Here is a 24,130-nt window from a genome sequence, read left to right as displayed (position 1 = left end):
ATCTCTCCCTCCTTCTTGTATCTTATCATGAACTCTGCTGATATTGTCGGATGTACGAAAAATGCTTAACCATTCCCTGCAGTAAGATCTAATGTTGATTTTGGTTTTATACATCTAGATTAAACTTTTTGCTGATTATTGTAAAACTTGGCTGATAAAGGACATAAAGGTTTATTGCCAGCAGCCAACTCTGTGCATGCTGACTTTCTGTTGGCTCTTATCAGTGGGTTCAGCCTCTGCATTTTTTGGTAAAATGTAAATCATTTACTGTTTTGTTGCAGTTGCAGGACCAGCGAATGCTGCAGAATGCACAAGAACATTGTCTTAGCCTCGTTTGACCTCAGTTGTTAAAGCCCTTTTCGCATGAAAAACAGTGTTTTGGCTAGTGCAGATTCTTTGCCCTTTTGCCCAAAAGCAAATACACTTGCTGATCTGTCTGAGATGAGTACATTTTAAAATTCTGTGCACAGTGTTGTGTAAAATTGCCATGTTTGGCCTGTCCTGTCAGATTTTGTACTGTTGCCTCTCATAGTTTCACGTCAGAATACATGCTTATCTTACTTTCTTTCACATGGCAGCGCAAGATGCCATAGAGGTAATGTCAACGCCAACGGTGGTAAACAGTCTTCCATTATTTCTCGATTATCCACAGCCCTGGGTTCTCTGTTTTGCGCTCTACTGTTCTGCTTCCTCCACAGGTTTTCTAAAGGACTGAGATATGGGGACTGCCGAAGTCATGGAAGGTTGATTTTGTGTGATGACAGATACTATGCACTCTAATCGGTTCTCAGGGATTTTGTAAGTGAAACAGGCCCACAGCATCACAATCACCTACTTTAGCACACTGCTGTGTACAGGGAGAGGGGTCTTTTTCTACAGATAGTTTGTTGTAAGCTCTCAACCTTAGTCTAATTCAACCAAAGGGTGTGGTTCCAGTCACAGTCCTACAGAGTTTAACTAACTCCACATTTTCGTTTATGATAGTAGGACAGAAAAACCTTTTTTACAGTATTACTCCCAAACAACTGGTTGTCATGTAGGTAACATGAAATGGTTACCATGGAGACTTCTTAAAACTGGATTTGTTTCCCCAGTATGTTCAAATGAAACATTGGATTCCTCCTCAGATTTCAGTGTTATCAAGGTTATGCAAAAAAGCTTAATTAATTGTAAGGCTTTTTTACACACTTGTACCAGGGGTGATAATAATCGTAAGGTGAGGTTATGTACAGTTAAAGTCTTTCTGTATTGAGGAACAGAGTTGTGAGATTGTGCCACAGAGGTCACGACTTCGAAACCAGAAGCAGAATTAGTCACCAGTGTAGCTGTGTTGCTCAGAATAGTCCTGGCGGAACAGTTTTAAGAACGAAGTTCCTCTTGCAGAAAACTATCAACAAATTTGTTTATGGAATAATGGAAGGAGAACTGCTGCCAAGTTCCCTTCACTAGGGATCAAAGGTCAAATCCAACTATGCAGTTGCAGAACAACTTTGATCCTCACACTCAGTAAAGACCTTGAGGCATATCTTAACTTTTCATATATTTTTTAGTATTTGATAACATCTCTTATGAGCTATCTAATCTACACAGTTCTAAGAGATCTGTGTGTGAGCTGTCTTCCTTGCAGAATGTGATCCAATCTTAACAGATATGAAGAGTTTTAATATCCCACATTGTTTGTGCTGCACATGTGGATTTTAAACAGTTGTAGCAACAAGAGGACTGAAAATAATCTCAATGATGCTGCATAAGAGAACACTTATCAATCTTATATATGGGCTGCTGTCCAAAACAAACACCATAAACTTAGTGTTGGCGTCAATTTGGTGAGGTCTACTCTGCTTTCTCAGTAATAACGTCTACTGTATGCAACCAGCGCAGAGATGCAAAATATCCTCTTCACCATCCAAGTAGAGTTTACAATCACACAGGGACATGGAGGCTCCAATTTAATTTCGATCCCTCTTTAAACACCAACGAAACAGAGATGACAGAAGGCGGTGAACCGTAACTGCTGCCATCTTTTGTTCCCTGCAGCTCTGACTGAACGTGAGCTGCAAATCCATCGGGACATAATCAGGAAATTTAGCATGGCAGGGATCATAACTTAATTTGTTGCAGTAATTAGGAACATGTCTTTGAAGTCTGCTTTAAGCTCTACTTAAAAGCGACTAAGATGAAAATTCAGCATCACTAAACTGATTGAGGACCCTATTTGTTCTCATAAAAATGTGTGGGAAAGTGCACATACAGTATATGACAGTAGAGTAAGCTCCTTTGTCACTTTTGGCTTTCCACACACTAAGTCACAGTGTCAAGCACGCTCTCGTGTCTCCTCTGTCAAGTCAATAAAACTTTCATAAAATTTAGGCATAATTATTGGCTGTTTGCCCGTAGCATGTTTTTGTATATTTTTCCGATATGCAAACATTTGCAGTGGACTGATTCGTACAAAACATCAAATAATGGGTTAAAATCAAAATCAATCAACATCAAATTGATGGAAATCACTACGATTGGTGTAAAAAGACATTTCCACTGATACCTGCTCATCTACGTTTCACAACTGAGAAAGATGCAAAGAAAATAGCCCATTACAGCTAATTATTGTTTGGGAAATGTGGCTGAAATAAAAAGCTACAAAATTTATATCCTACCTAAAAAGAAAAAATAACATTTTTGGCAGACAAGCAACGTTTTCCACGCTTCTACAGGTGAGGCAGAAAAAAACAGGTGCTGATTGCTTTCATGCATTTGCAACAAGACGGAGCCATCTCTAAGGACACTGAGTGTGCCTATTTATTATTTTTAGTATTTGGACATATAATAAGCCTTCTTCCACATTTTACCTACAGACATACAAAATGTCTTGTGACCATGTACCTAAACAATGGGTTATAATTCAATTCAGTTTATTTATATAGCACCAAATCACAACACATGTTGTCTCAAGGCACTTCACAACAGTCAGGTACAAACATTCCAATTAATCCTAACCATTGAACAGTGCAGTTAGATTCAGTTATTTATTCAAATTTTAATAAAAAGTTTTTCTGTCTAAGGAATATATTATATTATATTTTTATGTGTTTATGTCCTGGATAAACAGAAAGTTAGTGTAGGAGTGAAAAGGTCACATGTTTAAGAAGCACTAATGGCTTAATCTGACAGTACACTCACACATTCACACTCATAACCAGCAGTTTCCTCTGTCAACATAGTGATGGGGTGGAACTAGAGATGAAACCACTTCCTGTTCATTCAGCTTGTTGATATATGCTGAAACTCCTTGGTATTTTATATGTAATTTTTTTTGTTTTTGTTTTTGAAAAGTGAGAGCTGTCTCTAGCAAAGACATTAGCATTTTAGCTTGTGACTGATTCGATTCTTGTTATTGTTTTTGTCAAGATCATTACATGAAGTAACCATAACACAAAAAAATAGACAATGACAAGGAAACTAAAAAGCTAATTTAATGTTGGTAATTTCAGAATCAGGATCATGTGTAGTGGGTAGTCAGTTGTTATACTGACTAGGAATTTTTTTGGGTCATTGGTGCAGGTGGCAGCAAACGTATACAGTGGGGAGAACAAGTATTTGATACACTGCAGATTTTGCAGGTTTTCCCACTTCTAGAAATCAGTATGTAGAAATCTTTCATTTTTATCATAGGTACTCTTCAACTGTGATTGACGGAATCTAAAACAGAAATCCACAAATTCACATGGTGTGTTTTTTAAGTAATTCATTTGCATTTTATTAAGAATGTGTGCAGAGCAATTGAGGATTGTGTATTACATAAGCTTGTACAGTGCAGTTAATTTCTTTATCTGAAGGACATGTCAATTTACAATTTACCCTGTTTAATATTCAACAGTAAGATTACTCAAAAAATGTTTATTAAAAATATTAGACCTAGGTTAAAAATAACATCATTAATTAGGATTGGTAACACTGAGCAAATATACCATTGCATTTACACAAAAATCAATTTGCCTTTATTTAAAACAGACCAGCATGAATTATTTCTCCTGCTGCAAAAACAATATAACATACATATTTATTACATTATTAAATTATGATTAAATAATGTTAAATAATGTTCACTGTTATTATCATTTGTAGTATGTACATTTTAGCTACAATTTAGAACTAATACCTGCTACATTTAGTGGTAGTTTTTAAGTAGCTTTGCTTCATGCCATATTATACCATTTAGCCAGTCAGCTCTTTATAGACTAAAATAGAAAAACAAAAATATATATTAATAAAATAGTTGGTTAATTAGCTAGGCTATCTGCCTTGGTATTGAACCCTTAACAGTCATGGCATGTGTAGCTTGCCAAAAGTAGATTTTAAACAGTATTACCTTGAATAAAGCCTCTCTTACATCATAGTTCCATAATAAATATGCGACCATCAACCCCCATTGTGGTTTACTTCTTCCTTTCATGCTTTACAATGTGATCTGCTAAGGCCACAAGTGGAAGCTTTGAAAATGTGTAGCTGTGACTACAGAATAAAAGGGGCCTGGATTACAAGGGGCCAGAGTTTCCCTTTTGGGATATCCCCAGACCTGAGCTCTGTTACGCATTCTCATGCACGCTGTCCAAATGCATTCATCGCTTTCACTACTAACAGTGTGTTGCGCATCAGCCTCAGTAAGGTGTCTTAATCAGATTCTGCTGATCAATATATTGATCGGATAGACACTGGAGGATGATACGATGTTTCTGTTCTGTGCACAGAACAGCGGCTTCTGTCTTTGTTTTGTACTATCTCAAAAGTTACAGGTTTATTACTGCCTGTGTCAGGTGCGTAATAACGGTGGGTTAATTTAGATTCCCCTTGTTGATCACAGAATGAAAGAACGATCAGAAAGGGGCTTTAGGATGATGGGTGGCTCTCCTATAGTTTTCACATGCTGACCTTTTATGTTTTTCGCGACCGGAAATATTTACAAAGACCTGAAGTCGTCGTTCATGTAAGAAAATTAAGGTGTAGGAGCTTTGTTTGACCCAGATGACTGACTTTGAGCAGCAACAGGTGACGGTGTACACTATGCTCCACACAGCCAATGAAAACTGTAATCATATCAGGATTTTTAAGTTGTAGTGACGGTAAGACAGAAATTTTCGGGGGTTAAAAATCGGAACTTTTTAAAACCTCTGTGTGTATTGATTAAGTGGTCAATGCCTACTTTGAATGAAGGATAAAACGTAATATCTAAAAGACATAAGAAAATAAATCTGACCCAACACTTGACCGATAAAATATCTCAGGATCACAATGTATGAAAGGTCAGTACTGTACAGTTGGTAACAAGCCACAGGTGGCTGTTGTCCTGAATTCAGCGAGAAACTGCTTCTGGGACTTAAGCTTATTATTTCAAAATGTTGTTCTCCAAAAGAAAGATGGCTTTTGGAGAACATCTTCCAACCTGTGAAAGAAAATCAGTAGAACTATTCAAGACAATCCTCTTATTTTGTTTGGCATAAAAAAACCTTAGTTGAACCTTATTATGAAACACAAGTTTGAAAAGTTCTCACTCTCTCAGATACATTGATTGCAGAAGGTGCAGGTGTTGTAGCAGCAGGCCCATATCTCAAATACAGAAATAGAAAAATGTTGGTTTTACATGCTCAAAAGATGTTGACAGTCATTAGGGCTAAAAAAATCTAACTGAAATCTCTTATTTGTTGTTTGCCAGTGATTTTAAATGTTTTGGTGGGCAGCTGGCCAAACTGAGACATTTAATGTCATGAGATCACCATGAAATCTATAGAATATAGTCAAGGGTAGATTTTCAGCCTTTTCTGAAACCATATCGAGCAAATTATTCACGTCTATTGAGCACAGATGAAAACATTTATTTGATGTTGAAAATAGAACCTTAGTTGCTTTAGCAACAAACTGTCCTGGGCTTTATCCTCAGTGCTGCTGTATTTTAGCACAAACCCTCATTGTATTGCTATTTATATTGCTATGTGTAGGCTGCTCTGCCGAGGCTGTGGTTTTCCTGTTCATCTTATATGTTACCAGATCTCAAAAGGCAGCACCTAACAGCTCTGAAGACCTTAGAAGCAACTTGCTAATATTATCATATGAGATTGTCTGCGTCACATATTTATGCTTCATTTGTGCTGTTAGAAGCATTTTCCGGTCAGCTTTGACAATGTCGCTCTGCCGCGACTTTGTCAAGAAGACTTCTGATATAGCACACAGGAAGTAACGCAGTGTGCTGCATTTAAGTGTGCTCAGATAGGCACATTTAGCAACATTTTCAAATTAGTTTGTGAAAGCCAGGAGATTAGAATCTTTCATATCTTGCCAGGAGAAATTACATATTAAGAAATATCTTTGAAAGAAGTGTCTTATATATCTTGGAGTTAAGTTTACTCAAAACAGCAGGCTTGATTTTGATCACAAATCACAGTCTTAGGAGAGTAGTCCTAGGTAAATGGTGGCTAAGGTATAAGCCAGGAGTTGGAGGTACCGTGTAACAGAATCTCTGTCTCCATGATGTTTTGCTTTCATATGCAAATGTATTGGTGGTGATGTTGCCAGATAGTTCTGGACTCCTCCTGAGCCACAGCTCCTCTGGTGAGAAGTAAATGGATGATAGGGTGCCAGCTGAACTTGGATGACATACTCATCAGCAACTAGAAAGTGTTTCTTGCCGATCTGTCTGAGCTCTAAGGCCTGCAAGGCTTACTTATAAGGAGAAGAAATCTCATTACCGGCTGGATGAATGAAGATATAAGTGGATTTGAAAAGTTGTCAACAATGTGAGTGAGACTTTATGCCCTGTGGCTGTGGGTGAAAAGTTTTTAGTTGTTGTTACTGTTATCTTACTTATGCTTCATTGTTTAGCAAAGTATTACATGAATCTAACAGAAAATCTTACATCTCATTCTCTCCTTCACTTAATCACAAGATAGAATGACAATCATACATACACTCAGTCAATGCTGCAATAATGATAATGATTATTAGCGTATAATGCTCTTATCTGGATTTTCTCTCCATACATTGTGAGGTTTTTATGTGCTTTTACAAATAGAATATAACTTTAAAAAGATCTTGGCATGTTTTTGAGAATGTCTGTTCAGTATCGTGTTATCCAGTTCAGGTTTGATCAGAATTCACTCATCAGACAGTCACATGCATGAGAGCAACTAGATGATGCTTTGAAAGGCACTCTTCACTCTTACATTTTTATACAGCAAAATCTCATCCTACACACTTTAGATTCACTAATTAACAGAACATGCACGTTTTTAAAATGTGTAAAGAAACTGGAGTACCCAGAGAAAACCTATGCATGCATGGGAAGAACGTGCAAACTCCACACAGAAAAATTGCAACTGAGATTTGAACCAACAGACAACTAAGCTGTAAGGGAACTGTGCTAACCACAAGAGCCACCATGCTGCCTCAGTCAAATCATTTCTTTAATTATGCATCTTCCCAAAATCTGGTTCTTGCCCAACTTTATATTTTCTTGCAAACACCAGGAACTAACTTCTAGTAACTGATGTTTTAAGTAATAAGGTAATGCATCCAAAAAATTCCAATCAGTTTTTTTACACACATCAAACAAGCATAACATTATGACCTGCATGAGCACACTGGCTGATCTGATGATATGCGGCAATGAATCAGGTATTCTGATGTCTATCAGTTAGAACCAGCATTCACATCTTTAACTATTTGTGCTACAGTAACTAATTTCTTTGGATCATCAATGAGCCCGTGACCTTGTCACCGACTGGTTACTTGGGAACACTTTTCATACATGAGGACTGCTTTTTGACTACTAAATTCTGCCCACTTGCAAATGACACCACAATGAACAGATAGTGGTATTCACTTCACAAGTCTGTGGCCATAATTTTATGCCTTTTTTATGCCTGGTCAATGTATGGTTTGGAAGAAAATACATATATGTAGGTCTGCCTCTGCATATAATCTTATACAGAGTTCCTGCTCGGTGATCTCTACCTTGTCATGTAATTCTTATCTGTACAAAAAAGCTTTGTCAGCCTTGTAATAAAAGCGTAATTCCAACCAAAGGTTCAGCTGTCACCACACCCTCAAGTCCTCTCAAGATCACTGAGTTTCTCAGTCCACATGTTTCAACAATTGTCAGCCAACCTCACTCTTATATAAGCATGTGGATCAATACATAATCTTTGTTATGAGCCACCCATAATGGGAATTTAACTTGAGGCGATGCTGTGGTTGATCTTAAATAGTGTGTTGGAAGGGAATCATTTACAGATAGTTGCAGATAACTGATGGTTGTAACGATAGTTTAGTTTCAACAAATACGACAAGTGTGGCAATCCTTTGTCTTGTTTCAATCAAAATGTTTCAATCACTTGTTCACATTGCACATGGTGAAAATAAAAGATCATTAAAAGGTTAGTATAAACCAAAAACAGGTTAAAACATCATGTCAGCTACATAATTAGTAAAACGTCATGTCTTAAGAGTTGCATCAGCTTATTGTGCCAAACTACACTGTACTTCTTTAAAAGCCTGCTCTTGTGCTTGTGTAAATCTTGTAATAGATTCACTTAATAACAGAAAGTTAAAGTGCCTAATACTTTCTTCACTGACTGTTTGGCTGCTTGTAAGTACCTTAAGCCAGGTTCAAATGTCAAAGGGTTAAAGGTTGATTTTTAGGCTGCACAAACATGTCAGACTTTTCAGACAAACGGCTGTCCCTTGATTGGGAGCAAATCTTTGGGTAGGTTGGTAGTCATTAACGCTTGAGGCAAATTCAAACATCCAAGTCCTCTAGATTTCCTGGCCTTATCACAAATGTTAGGTTAAGTATATTCATTATTTTTACCTGGCTACAAGGATCTACTGGGTACCTCCACAGAAAAACCCATGCAGATTTCTGTAAATCCAACACACCCAAAAGGTGGTGACAAACGTAAATTTCTGCTGCTCATTTGTCTATACTCATTACTGTAGACTTCTAGGTTGAACCCCATGTTCAACTGACCCGTAAATAGTCTGATCCCAGGTGCTTGCTCGACAGATAGTCATAGGGTAGTTTGCTTTCTGCTTACCGTACCATGTTGAAACTGTAAAATCTTTCACTTCAAGGTTTCTTAGAAATGTCTTAGATTTGGCTAAATAATAAGCCACTCAAATTGTTGTGGGTCAAATTGTTGATAGTATCCACAAGTATCTTGTCTTGTTAATGAGTATTATGTCAGAACGCAGGGCAAGATCGGTAGACTGATTGGGGCTTCCTCTGCAGTAATGTGGATAGAGATTCAGTCTGTCACCGTGATCAGTGTTAAGTAGAAAAACTTTCCTCATATTGGTCTACCTACATCCCAACTCTCACCTGCGGTTGAGTTATGGATGATATTCAAAAGAAGAATTTGTAGGTACAATCAGCTGAAATGAGCTTCTGCTGTTGGACTGCTGGCTTAAGGACTGCAAGCTTAAGAGAAAGAGCAAAGAGCACCATAGTCCAAGAAGGGAGTAGAGCCAGTGCTCTACCATATTGTAAAAAGTCATCTTAGGTGTATCTCAACAGGATGCCTCTTGAACAAATGATGTTAGGAAAAGATTCCTAGGAAGTCCCAAAGATGACTAAATGTTCCTTCTGCTCTTGGTATCCTTTGTTGTGTGCCATCCTTCAACAGAAGATGTTTTTGTAGCAAACACCTTCTAGAGCTTCAGACTTCCCCATCTAAAGCAAGTCCATGCCACATAGTTCATATTCATAAGAGGCAGGCTCCCTGGTTTAATTCAGAGCTGGCTACTTTCAAGCACAATGTTAGAAAATTGGAGATAAAATGGTGCTCTACACACCTAGAGGATTCCTACTTAATCTGGAAATATAGCCTACTGTTGTATAAAAAGACACTTCGCCAAACCAGAACAGCTTATTTCTCATCATTAATAGAAGAGAACAAGAACAAGAATAATCCTAGGTTTCTCTTTAATACAGTTGCTAAACTTACACAGTGTCATACCTCTGTTGAGCCATCCATTCCCTTAGCTTTTAGCAGCCATGACTTTATGGGATTCTTCTTAAATAAAATTGATTCTATTCAAAATAGAATCTTTGACATACTCCCGAAGATGATTACTTCATCCTCAGCAAGTGAGACAACATTGGAAATAACTGTAGAACCTGATCTGTGTTTGGACTGTTTTGATCCTGTGAAGCTTCCTGAGTTATCAGAAATATTGGCTTCATCTAAACCTTCAACTTGTAAATTAGACCCAATCCCGACCAAATTATTTAAGGAAGTCTTCCCTCTGATTACCAGCCCCATTTTAGATATGATTAATCTATCTTTAGTAAATGGATATGTACCACAGGCTTTTAAGGTAGCTGTAATTAAACCTTTACTTAAGAAACCTTCACTTGATCAAGATGACTTAAAAAATTACAGACCTATATCCAATCTTCCATTCTTATCTAAAATTCTTGAAAAAATAGTTGCTAATCAAATGTGTCAGCATTTACACAGCAATGACCTGTTTGAAGAGTTTCAGTCAGGCTTCCGAGCTCATCATAGCACTGAAACAGCTCTGCTGAAAGTCACTAATGATATTCTTATGGCCTCAGATAATGGACTTGTGTCTGTACTGGTTCTGTTAGATCTCAGTGTTGCATTTGATACAGTCGATCATAATATTCATAATAATAGATAAAATTATCAGGCAGCATAGAATACATTTTCACTGTTACGCTGATGATTCTCAGCTTTACTTATCCATAAATTCTGATGAACCCAACCAGTTAGATGGACTACAAGCATGTCTTGACATAAACACTTCGATGACTTTAAATTTTCTGCTTCTAAATTCAGACAAGACAGAAGTTGTCGTCTTTGGACCGAAGTCTTTAAAAAAGAAACTGCTTAGTCAATCACTTAACCTGGATGGCATTAAATTGATCTCCAGTAATAAAGAACCTTGGTGTTATTTTTGACCAGGACATGTCATTTAAATCCCATATTAAACAGATTTCTAGGATTTCCTTCTTTCTCCTCCGGAACATTGCCAAAATTAGAAATATCCTGTCCAGGAGTGACGCTGAAAAACTAGTCCATGCATTTGTTACTTCACGGCCGGAATATTGTAATTCGTTACTATAAGGATGTCCACAAAATGGTAGGCAGATCCTTTAGTTATCAGGCTCCTCTCCTGTGGAACCAGCTCCCAGCTTTAGTCCGTGAGGCAGACACCCTGTCTACTTTTAAGGCTAGGCTTAAAACTTTCCTTTTTGATAAAATTTATATTTGGAGGTTATCCTGTGCTATCTCTGTAGTTATGCTGCTATAGGCTTATGCTGCTGGAGGACATAATGACCACTTTCACTCTCTTCACTACATTCTCACACTACTCTCCAATTTTGCATTATTTGCAGTTATTTCAGTTTTTAACTTTATGTTCTCCCTCTTTTCTCTTCCTAGAAGCTACACCTGTTCGTAATCTGTGTCTACCTGTGACACCTTTCTGGAGGTGGGCATCGTCCAAGCTTCTGCTGGCAACAACTTAATGCTCACCCTCTACAGATGATCCACTTGGCCCTGTCTTTCAGTGTTTAACCCTTTCTCTCTCCTAGACATGGCAATTGACTGAGCTTCTAATGTAACTAACTCTATGTGCTCTCTTTCAGACTCTAACCTTGAAAACTGGCTCAGAGTTTATCTGTTCTTTGTTTCTAGATGAAACTAAAGGAGCTACATCCATTAACATGTACTTTTCCTTCCAATAGAAAGTACTCCTGGATCAGTGCTTCTGTGTTCTCTTTGTGTCTCTGCTCTGTTCTCTCAAACCCCCAGTCGGTCGTGGCAGATGGCCGCTCACACTGAACCTGGTTCTGCTGGAGGTTTCTTCCTGTTAAAAGGGAGTTTTTCCTCTCCGCTGTCGCTACATGCATGCTCAGTATGAGGGATTGCTGCAAAGTCAACGCCAGTGACTGTCCACTGTCTCTACATGCTCATCCAGGAGGAGTGAATGCTGCAAGTCACTGACTGGATGCAATCTGCTTGGTTTCTTTAGATAGAAAAACGTTTTATCCAATTTGAATAAATAACTGAATCTGACTGCACTGTTCACTGGTTAGGATTACCTGGAATGTATGTACCTGACTTGAAATCTATGTGATTCGATTGAATTGACTTAGCCCATGTTAAAGTTACCAACATTTCACGCAATGCGACAGGAAACAACACAATTATGTTTACCCCTGCCTTCTTCCCTCCCTGTTGGATGGAGTAAGGGGGAGTCAGGTTAAGCCTAAATTAGCTCAGTTATGGTTGAGGTGCAAACACGCCCTCCATTTCTGCTACCTGTGTGACCCCTTCTCTTTTCCAATGGTTATAATCAGTCTGACAGAGATGGGTACCTTCAATCCTTGTGGTTTTTTTGTATAACAATGGCCACCAGTGGGCTCTAGATGGACAAACCTTATCAGTTTATTATTTTACTTAATACCCCTACACATAGCCCATTCTAAAATGGCCAAACTAACACTCAGTAGTTTATTCTTACCTCCCCAACAACCCTACACCATTCCAGACTCTTAGTGAAGTGCCTTGAGACAACATGTGTTGTGAATTGGCGCTATATAAATAAATTGAATTGAATTGAAATGAATTGAATTGAATTGAATTGAAATAAATTTAATTGAATTGAATTGAAATAAATTGAATTGAATTGAATTGAAATAAATTGAATTGAATTGAAATAAATTGAATTGAATTGAATTGAAATAAATTGAATTGAATTGAATTGAAATGAATTGAATTGTGTAAACAGCAGAACTATTTGATGCCAGAGGGAATCTCATTGTTTGGACTTACTAAGATGTTTGGTCAAAGTTAGACTGAACATTGAAGAGAACAACAAATGGCATATTTTTAAATGACATTAATTGGCTTGTAATGATTCATCCTGTTCAAGAGACAGGATTCCTGATAGCAGCGTTACTCGAACAAGAAAAGACAAGGTTTTGGGAAAAGCCAAGAATCCAAATTCTATGATGACATATGACAAATCCCAAACTTCGTTTTAAAGAATCTGTAAGCAGTGTAGAATATAACTGCCTACTTTTAGCTAGTCAGTATATTGTATTTGATCTTGTGTTTAAACAATTAAAATAAAGGTTTCATTAAACTTATACTATTTTTTATAAAATCTCTTTTTGGTGTAGAATAATCCAGTTCAGAGTTGGTCAATCTTAGTATTTTAGATTTTACAGCAGAGATCATCAACTGCAGTCCAGACTTATTATGTAACTGTGAAATAACTCCTAGTGTTTAATCCTGAATAGAAGCTACAAGAGCAGATGCTAACTTTAGTGTCATTGGCAGCTAACGCCTTGCCTGTTCTTAAGCCTGTATCAATGTTTGTATATAGTTAGGAGTAGGTTTAAGCATTAGGGCATGAAAGTGAAAAATTTCTGAAACTCAAAAACAATCCCTTAACCTGATACTTCTTACAATTTACGCTATTTGTTCGTCACCATTTGGTTTTCTGCAAGGTTCCTTCAGTGCTGTCACGCAAATGTCCCAGAAGTATTGGAGACTTCCTCAATGTTTATGTGACAGAGTGTTGTCAGCTGACAGCATAACAGAGAACCTCAAGAGCTACTTCATTTTTTTTCAAAATAACAGTGGACACGGTGTCAAGCTTAAAGCACTCAGGTTCATACCCGATTACTTCCCCAGACAAACTCATGCTGACATGTCAGGCTGCAGGGCAGCATTCTTAATGCAGACTCCACAGTGATTATAAATATTGAGTCATTTTATTATTGTCAAATCTTATGGCTTACATCCTTTAAATGATTCCAACCCAAACTTAAAGCAAATTCATTCTACTTATTTTCTTTGGTGCTTTTATACCTGTGCAATGAACTTCACCCTCTCTGACCACATACACTGTATTGCCAAAAGTATTTGTGTGTCTACTTTTATATGTTTACTTTGATTACATTCTATTCTTATTCTATAAGGTCCAACTTGTTGGTGGACCCGGCAATAGCAACTTTAACTGTTCTGTTGACATCTTTTACAAGGTTTAGAAGTGTATTCATAGTTAGAAGAGAAAACCAGAATTGTAGCCTCCGCGTTAACACAAAGGTTATAACACAAAGGTATTCAAGAAGGTTAAGGTCAGGACTCCACACCAACTTTATACACCTGCAGCCATGGAAGTGATTGCAACACCAGAATTCATTGATTTGGTGCTGTGACCCATACTTTTGGAAATATGGCTTGTGGCACAAGTACAGCGTCTGTCTTAATTCATGTCTGATTACTGTTAAAATGAACGGAACAGCTCCACACCTGCATGTGAGATTAGACATGTATCTCAGCACAGGCCTTCGGAGAATTAATCTCTGCAGCAGGGCACAGAGGCTGCTTCATTTAGGTTCTAATCTGATCCAATTACGCCGGAACATTTTTGAAGGTACCGCATGTTTCTGATTGTACAAGTGTCCAGATTTGTCCACATGAGCACAGTATCCACAGGGTATGAAGAAGAAGGTAAAACGGCATAAATCATGTTATTTAGAACAGGCGTGTGACAATCAAATGGATCCAGAAGTTTTTTTCTGTTTTTATGGATCCAGAAGTTGAGATTGAGGTTGGATTCACTGAAAAAATCTGAGATGGACGAACTGTATGTTGACAGCTCATGCTGAATGCTGCCTGTTTTGTTCTTTTAAAGGTGACCCTGTAATTATCAGACTCCAAACCCTGACTTTCTCCATACACATTTTTCTTACCATTCCACACTTAATCTGCAGAACCTTTAGAGTCTACACTCTGTTAGTACTTGTAATTGATCATTTTCAGAGCCTTGGCTTCACGTTGTTTCCATAGCAGTGGTTCTTTTAAAAGCTTACATTTTATTTTATATATTGGTGTAACTTCCAGATGTGTTGTAATCAAAACTTAACTTAGGGTCCAAATGGTGAAGCAACTACAGGACTCACATTGAACGGTAGCCATATAATACCCATGTTGTGATTCACACCTCTTTTCACTAATTAAATAGAATTTCTTGTTTGTATACTTAAATAAAGTTTTTTTTGAAACCACATGTATATATAATTAGAAATTAAGGGTATAACTGGAAACATAAATAGTGTCTTGGTTCTTCTCTTGGTTTTGGTGTCATGCTTTAATACATGTATATTTTGTATTATTATTTTGCCTATATATTTGCCTAAATATTATACAGAAAAATCCCATTGAGATTTGGGGTCTCAGTTTCAAGGGAGACCTGTTTTACACTAACAATGACAGCATGTGGGTTTGGTGCAAAAGGAGAAGATATTATGAACAAGGGGGTTTGATTCAAGTAATTTGGTCTTAACTGAATTTAAAATAAAAGACAATAAAGAAGTACATTTCTTCTCATAATGTGAAAATACATACTAAATAAAACATTTAACACTGACCACTCTCCTGGCATGAAATGGTTTAAATATCAGGTGGTGTGTGTTAAGCATGTAATGGGGTTTGTTTAGGGTCTGGTTGCAATTTTCCATGTTTAGCATGTGACTAATGTGGCTTTCCATAAATCCTCAACATTCCTCTTAAACTGAAGATTATAGGAACCCTGAAACGTTTTTCCACCACAGATTTAACATAAGCTGGTGGGTCATTATCTCCAGCTATTATTGCACTGTTTTGGTGTGGAGTGCTCTAGACAGTATGTTATTGTTTGCTGTGGCAATTAAAATAAAGCAACACAAACCTCTTCTGGATGAGAGTGGTGATTGCCTGTAGCTAATGCATTCTTTAGTTCATTCGCTGGACTGTGAGGTCTGTACCAGAGATGATACATCTACCATTTCAGTGCAAATAGAAATGCATAAAACCTTTGTTGTGCTGTTGTTATCAAATATTGAGGACCTTTAAAAACAATCAGAATCAAATATTTATCCTACGTGGTCATAGAACAACTCTCAATTACCATAATCTTTTCTGGAATTCTAAAGAGGGACATAATTGTGAGATATATGAATTGGAAACAAAAAAAGAACAGTTTTAAGTTTGCATGCTGCTTGTCCTTATAATCCTAGCATGGATCCTTCATGGAAAGTACAAGTGCTGCCTTTGATCCTACAGTCTCCTATGTCAGTGTCGCAGGGGGAAACAAGGTGTCATCATTAGTAGAAGCAGTGAGACTCTCCTGCTTGTAGAGTTTACAAAACCATGAGCCTCAAACACACAAAGTCTTTGTTGTTAGAGTTGAAGCTCAAGCCTGAAACGTTAGCACCTAATCACAGAACAGAGGGGGCTCCACTGGCAATTAACCGAAAGACTTAAGCAGAAAGTCTTGATGTTCAAAGAAACGGTTGTGTGATGCTGACTTCTCGTGTGTGTGTGTGTGTGTGTGTGTGTGTGTGTGTGTGTGTGTGTGTGTGTGTGTGTGTGTGCGGGTTTGTAGGTGGAGAGGGACGGGCCGCGCCCTCGTCTCTGCCTCATGAAGAAAGGCTCCGGTGGCTATGGCTTCAACCTGCACAGTGAGAAGAACAAGCCAGGCCAGTACATCCGAGCCGTGGACAATGACTCCCCAGCGCAAAAAGCCGGCCTTCGACCACAGGACAAGATCATCCAGGTCTACTTCTTGCTTATTTACCCGCATGCTCCCTGTTTGGGAGTTTAACTGTGTTTGTGCTGCATGTGTGTGTGGAGAAAAGGGAAATCCCATTTTAGCAGATGGAGAGTGTGCAAAGCACTGACTGCATGTTTGTTGACTGCATTGCAGACTGCTCAAAATGTCAGCTTGGCTTTTTAAATACTCAGCCATAGATACATTTTAACCTCATAAACCTACATCCAAGATTCATGTGCTGATCGTGGGGAATGTGCTGAATGTTCTATTCAGGCAGGGAGGTTATTACCACTAAATTGTTCTGTACCACCTGCTGACGTTCGCAGCTGGTGACACTGAAAAATGTCCTGTACATGTTCCCACCTCCGGCCTTACTCCCACAAGAATTCCTCAGTCTTATCTGCCTGGTGCTTGATACAACTGAGCTCTGGGAGTGTGTTTTTGCACCATGCTCCATAATCACAGCACTACCACCAAACAGTCTCCATCCATGGTGCCTTTCGTCTGGCATCAGGGATCCTTCCACATTTGACTTCTCTCTGCAGCCAAAGATTCTCTGAATGAGTTGTACCATATACACTATGTTGCCAGAAGTATTTGCTCATCCGCCTTCATAGACGTAGGAACTTCAGTGACATCGTGTTCTTAATCAATATGGTTTATTTGTGATGTTACTTTACCCTTTGCTGCTATTACAGTCTCAGCTCTTCTGTGTGGGCTTTCTACAATGTTTAGGAGCATGCTTTGAGGAATTCTTGACCATTCTTTTAGAAGCACATTTGTGAGGTCAGACACTGATGTTGAACAGGAAGGCTTGGCTCACAGTCACCTTCAAATTCATGTCAAAGGGGTTCTGTTGGGTTGAGGTCAGGACAGAGGAGGTCCGTCAAGTTCTATCTTACCAAACTCACTGATCCATGTCTTTGGCGTGCAGACTGTTGCAGGACAGGACATGGCCATTCCTAGAGTGTTCCCATTCAATTGGGAGCATAACTCAAAAATGTCTTGGTTTACTGGTACATTAAAAGTAATTTTCCCTGGAAGCAAGAGACCAGATCCAACTTCTGAAAAAACAGACCTACACCATCATCCCACCTCTCCCTACCTTCAGAATCCAGTGGTGGCATTCTTTACACCATTGCATCTGATGCTTTTTACTGTACTTGGAGATATAAGGCTTGGATCAGTTTGTCACTAAAGCAAAAAATCCTGCATATATAGACCCACAATATCGGAGATTCTTAGTTTTGATGCATTTGATGACTAGGGAAAAACATCTAATTTAAGGATCTCTAAAATGTGATCTCCAATGGTCTTGGAGTGGCTCAAGACCTTTGACTAGTCATGCAGATATCCAAAATGTTTTCTTAAAATTTTTAAATAAATGTCATTAGGTGTTATCTGCTTTTAATACGGATATCTTTATATGAATCATTGAAATAAATTCCTCTAACAGATGTTTAAGCTGCATGTTGGTTACAGAGTAATCTTGCTGTTATTACAGCTTAGACAGGATACTGCATGGACTTTATACTGCCTGCTGCCTGGTACAAAGTGCATGTGTTTATTGAGCCAAGCAGTTAAGTATGCAACAGAGCACATGTTATATGTGTTCTTGCTTCCTGGCTGAATGTCCCTTTCAGCTGTGCTGCAGATATGCACAGAAACATGTGGTGCTGATAACTGCTTGAAACCAGTCATTGTTAGCCTGGTCCACCCTCACTGGGTTGGTAAAGGTCAACCATGATGCAATTTCTACAGCAAACGTTTTGTGTTGTCATTTTATTGCCTTGTCTTTTATGATTTTGTTACACCATTTATCTCTTCATTTGGAGGTTATATTTATTTACTGCCCCTGTTATGTATTTCCCAACATGTTAAACATTTACTGAATACCAAACACCACCTCACTGCTGTAAATCTGCAGAGAGGCCTTGATGCTGGTCCTCTTGCCACCATGGTCCGTTCCTTTCAGGGAGCTGTTCCATTCTCATGAGCACTCGTTTTTTCTGTAATTAGAGAGATGTCAGATTAAACTGTAACTTCTCCACTCAGGTTTAATCCTGCTTCTGCTGCTCTGTTGGTGAACTGAAATGGGAATTGTTTTATGCTACAAGTTGTGTCCTTGTTATAATGCAATGCGGTGCAATTCAGCTTAAAATTCCAGCTGGTAAAAAAGATATCTATCTAAGGAATTCCAGATGATTGCATCAAGTATTTTATTAACTTTGCAACAATCATTCTGAGCAAGCATGAGGCGACAGTAGAGAGGAATAACTCAAACAAAACCTGGCTCAGTATGAGGGAATATCGGCTGCAACGACTGGGGACTGAGAGAAAAAACCCCACAGAGAATACAGAGACACTTGTCCAGGAGTACTTTTTATGTTGCAGACTAACTGAGCACAGTTTATGAGTTAATAGCAGCAGGTTCCCTGTTAGTGACTTTCTCTTGGAAAGAAACACAGCTACATAAGACCGTTGTTGAGTCAGTAGTACTATCTATGGCATGAAAGACAGATTACATTTAGTTAGTCACAGCAACCACCCCATCGGTGGCATTGTCCAGGAAAAAGGCTGAACATATAATTGCAGGGCAAAGTATACCTACTACAGAAAGAAGATACACTGTGCTTTCAATGTATGCATTATTTGCAATAAATGCAAATAATGTAGAAATGAAGAGTAGTAGGAGAAAGCAGCAGAAGGAGGAAAATGGTCAGTATGTCCTCCAGCAGCAGCTGCAGCCTGCAGGATAAATATAGAGAAAGCTCAGGAGCATTCTAACTATAAACTGCTTCAAAAAGTTTTAATCCCAATTTTAAAAGTAGATCTGTGAGGATGGCTGATTCACAGAGAAAAACTGGGAGCTGGTTCCACTGGAGAGTAGCCTGATAACTAAAACATCTGATTCCCATTCTATTTTTAGAAACTGTAACATCTGCAGTCTGAGAGGAAAGTGTTCTTTAGGGAACGCATTGAATAATCAGATATTTAACATGAGATGGAGCTTGATTCAGGTCCTTATATGTAAGTAGATGAATTTTAGGTTTTAGTCTGGATTTATCATGGAGCCAGTTCAAAGAAGATACATATGGAGAGTCATGATCTCTCTTTTTAATTTTCATCAAAACTCTAGCTGCAGCAGTTTGGGTCCTGCTTTGTTTTGTCTCAGGTTCTGCTGTGCATACCAATGCAACGTGCAAACATATAGCACAGTTGAATCCGAGCTTAGATCAGCCAATGTAGTTAAACTGGAGCTTTCAGATTATTAGCATCGGTTTGATGTCACGATGTCTGTATTTAGAAGTGCTGTTGAGCAAAGTGCCATCGGTCGGCTGCTAAAAGTAGGAATGTAAACATGCAAAGCTGTATGTTTTGTGCTGGACAACATCACACGCTGGGACATATTTGGAACTTTGCCATAAGACAGTTAATAAAGGGGAAATGAAAAGAAAATGGAAACAAGATTTTAATATTCTTGTGTTTTTGTTGGAACATTGCCAGCCTTGTACTGTATTATATACAGTCAGTTATAGCAGGGGGCGCATGTTATGTCAGTAATCAATTTATAATCAAATCAGCCTTCTGAATCACAATCCAGTAGCAAAGTGGCCAAAGTTTTCCAGCCCTACTGATTGGTATAAAAGAGGGCTGATCTGTTTGAAATCATTGTCTCCTTGGTGGTGTAAGTAGACTGGAATTCTGAAGGAATGCAAAGATGGACTGCAGAAGACTGGCGCAAAGTTAATTCCTGTAATGAATCCTTCTTTTAATTGTTTGGGACATCTGGAAAATTATTAATGTGGAGAACGAAAGGTGAGAGATAGCATGAGTCCTGCCAGGTGATAAAGCTGAAGGATCCTGATCCAATCCATGTGTGGGGTTGTTTGTGATCCAAGAAAGTGGGCTCACTCCCAGTCCTGTACAAAAACACTGGCATGAAGAAAACGTTGGATGAAAGCAACTTCTTTCAATATTCCAGACACAATTTGGTATGGATCCGTATCTTTTTCAGCACTGTGTCACAAGGCTAAAGGTAGAATGAAGTTACTCCAAGATCAGGACATTGGAGTTTTGCAGCTGTGGTCAGCAATTTACCAAGATCCTAACTCCACTGACAACCTAAGACCAGCTCTCAAAAAGCGAATAGAGAAATGGAGGCAGACGAACTGGGATCAACTTCATGTCCCAAGAAGACAAGTTGTGTTACCCTCAGTCAAAATTTGGCTTAGATGTTAAGATCCAGCATGTTGGAAAGAATTATATATAGAAAGGTTGATCAAAACTGTAAATACTAACCTTTTCACAGAAATCTGATGAATTCGCCACTAAAAGCTTTATCAATTGATGGTTATTCATTGTTAATTGTAGCTGAGTGTCCCCTGCTTATATCTTCTCAGGTCAATGGTGTGTCGGTGGCTGGGAAGCAGCACTCAGAGGTGGTGGCGGCCATCAAAGCCGCGGGAGACCAAACCAAGCTGCTTGTGGTCGACGCGGCGGCCGAGGAATTCTTTAACAAGTGTAATGTCCAGCCCACCGAGGAGCACATCACTGGTAAAATGACACCCTGCTGCAGTGGTCTGAGGGTGAAGATGGCGTTAGAGATGACTAATGGAGACTGTCATGTCTTCTCTGTGTTTGTAGGACCACTTCCTGAGCCCGTGTCAGAGAGAGGATCAGACGAGGGGGTAAATGAAACACACAGAGTACTGTGAAATAGTGTTTGCCACCTTAGAGATTTCTTTTGTTTTTGCCTTTTTTTCACATTTTTCAGATCATAAAGCAAATTTTAATGTCAAACAAAGATATGCTTAGTAAATATAAAAAGCTGCTTTTCTTTTATTCTGAGAAAATGCCATCCACACTTATCTGGCCCCTATGTAAATGTCAACCACATCCGGGGGGTTTCGGCATGAGCTGCTTGTTTAAAGTCATGCCAGGACATCTCAATCAGATTTAAACCTGGACTTCGACTTGACCAACCAAAACCTTCATTTTGGTTTTTTTTGAGGCTTTCAAAGGTGAACTTGCTGGTGTGCCTTGGATCATAGTCCAGCTGCATAACCCACAAACAAACTGATGGCCGGAAATTCTTCAGACCTTTCCGCTAGAGAGCAGAATTTAAGGCTTCTTCAATTAGGGCCTGAAGCAGCAAAGCAGACCCAGACCATCACACCACCACAATGTTTGACTGTCCATTTGAGGTTTTTTTGTTAGGGTTAGGGTTACATCTTTCAAAAAGCTCCACTTTGATCCTGTCAGTCCACATCATATTTTCCCAAAATATAAAGATGTTTTTTTTTTTGCATAAATGAAATGGGCATTCTTTTTTTTTCTTCTTTTTGTGTTCTTTTAGGTCAGCATTGGTTTTGGCCCGGGGATTATTTTTCCCAGTGTTTTTCTACCCAATGAATCATTTATTCTGAACTTAAATGAGGCAAGGAAGGTCTGCAGTGCTTTAGATGTTGTTCTTGTGTGAACTCCTGGATTTTTATCTTTGTATGATATCATTTTTGTTTTTTGATAATCTGAAACATTTAAGTGTGATAAAGAAAACAAACAAAATAAATCTACAAGGGGCTCTGTAGACATTCCTACAGATAGTGGTTTGGGAAGAGCTACCTGACCTCTGGTTATCATGGGAGCAGATTAGAAGTTCTGGACAGTGTTCTTAACCGTTTGAAGAGTTTTTGTTTTAGCCAAATGTGTTAGAGGACGGAGGCACCGGGGAAGTTTATTATGTCCCACTCACACAAACAACATAGGAGCAGCAGATTGGCTTCTTTGCTGACACCGTAGCTGACCTCTCACCATGGCAACAACAGCTCACCACTCTGTGTGCCCTCTCTCTCTGTGTCTTGGAGGATCATGGGATTGTGCCGGTTTTAAGTTGAGGATTATGCTAATAAGGTGACTAGCCGAGGCTCACATGTAGCTACTTTCTGTCTTCCTGCAGCAAAACAATTCCTCATTCAGGAGCCGTTACATAACGCAGCAACCTCTGACCACACCCCTTGTTTTATCATCATATGGCTCACATTGGGCTACATCTACAGAGGGCAGAAGCTGATCTCTTTGGGCACGCATTCTGATTCTTTTTCTGGATTTTCTGCTGTCGTGTAACACAGCAAACAGCGGTGTTTGTCCACCAACATGAGCTTCAAGTATGAGATCATCCAGCTCCATCCAGATCCATATGAGATCAGCTGTGTCCAACTTGGAAGTCCTCGTCAATAAAGGGTCACATTCTGCAGGGCACACAGGAGCAGCATATGTGCCCTAATTAGTCAGTAATAAGAAGGTGATGAAAGCACTGGTTTTAGAGGTTTTGCAGGTCCTTGCCGCCCCCTGGTGGATAATGGCTTTTGTCTATGCAGGTTTCTGTCATGTGGTGCTCATCACCACACATATGGGCAATGTATGACCCCAGGGCCAGAAGTGACCACCAGATAACCTCAGTACGATTCTGATTCTTTGCACTTCACAAGACAAATGGGTCCAGTTCATTTCCAGGAAAATATACAGTGGAATTTTTAAGTATGAAAACATCCTATCATGAACTATTCTAAATGCAAAAAACATGAATGGCTTTGGCGGGGACAGCTGTACCGGGGACGAGTGTAGCAGCGAGGACTGCAGAGGTTGCGTTAGCCAGCTATCACCTCTTTAATAGCTCACTTGCTGAGCTATTAAAGAGGTGTGTGTAAAGCTTCTGTGCCGAGCACAACCCCAACAAGATCACTGTCAACACTTTACCTGACATTTTCACACTCACACAGAATAAAGCATCTATGGGTTGATTTATTTTAAATTGCAAGCCTGGAGACGGTGAAACAAGTACTCCCAGCTATAATGCTAGTTATAATATATCACTGCAGCAATCGCTGCTCCTCAGCAAGCATGTGGCGACAGGGGAAAGGAAAGGCTCCCGTTACACATTAAGAAACCTCCAGCAGCACCATGCTGAGTAGTGGTGAGCCAGTGATTCAATCCCTGGGATGAAGCAGTACATCTTTCAATGTTTTTTTTTTAAATTACCTAGCCTGGAAACAAAGCTTCCAAATTTTCCTCCACCAGAGGGCACTCTTTGTGTTTGGACTAAACCAGCCCCCAAGTTTTCTTCTTTTTTTCCATACAGACTTTGTTTGAGTTGTTAGATGTTAAAAAAGTGTTGCTTTTTTTATCCCAGGCCTGATGTCTAAATGTTTTTTTTTTAGAGCAGTTCTCTGGATGAATTATTAGTTCTTTGATTAAGAGGCAGATATGCAGCTAGGGAAGCGTGTTGCTGTTGCAGTCAGCGGGTTTGAAAACAAAATAATCTGATTTTTAGCATTATATTTGCACAACACAAATGAAACACTCAAGGGAGTCTAAATTACTCAGACATTTGGGCAGGTAGATGCATGAACACTATGAAATTAAAAAGACATTTCTTAATAATCGTATCTATTAATATTATTTGTACTGTGTATTAGTTTAAGAAGTATTCAGAGATTATTCT

General features: G+C 38.8%; 1 protein-coding gene across 1 annotated transcript in view; it reads left to right on the top strand.

The window, feature by feature from the left end:
- Positions 1-24,130, top strand: part of slc9a3r1a (SLC9A3 regulator 1a) — a 34,004-nt gene that overhangs the window by 5,849 nt on the left and 4,025 nt on the right. The window contains exons 2-4 of the mRNA XM_047376676.1: positions 16,459-16,629; positions 21,030-21,183; positions 21,274-21,317. Coding sequence (XP_047232632.1) covers positions 16,459-16,629; positions 21,030-21,183; positions 21,274-21,317 — 369 coding nt within the window. The remainder of the gene's footprint in view (positions 1-16,458; positions 16,630-21,029; positions 21,184-21,273; positions 21,318-24,130) is intronic.

This window comes from Girardinichthys multiradiatus, chromosome 10, assembly GCF_021462225.1.
Source record: "Girardinichthys multiradiatus isolate DD_20200921_A chromosome 10, DD_fGirMul_XY1, whole genome shotgun sequence".
Classification (NCBI taxonomy): Eukaryota; Metazoa; Chordata; class Actinopteri; order Cyprinodontiformes; family Goodeidae; genus Girardinichthys; species Girardinichthys multiradiatus.
This window is presented reverse-complemented; position numbering and strand designations above follow the sequence as displayed.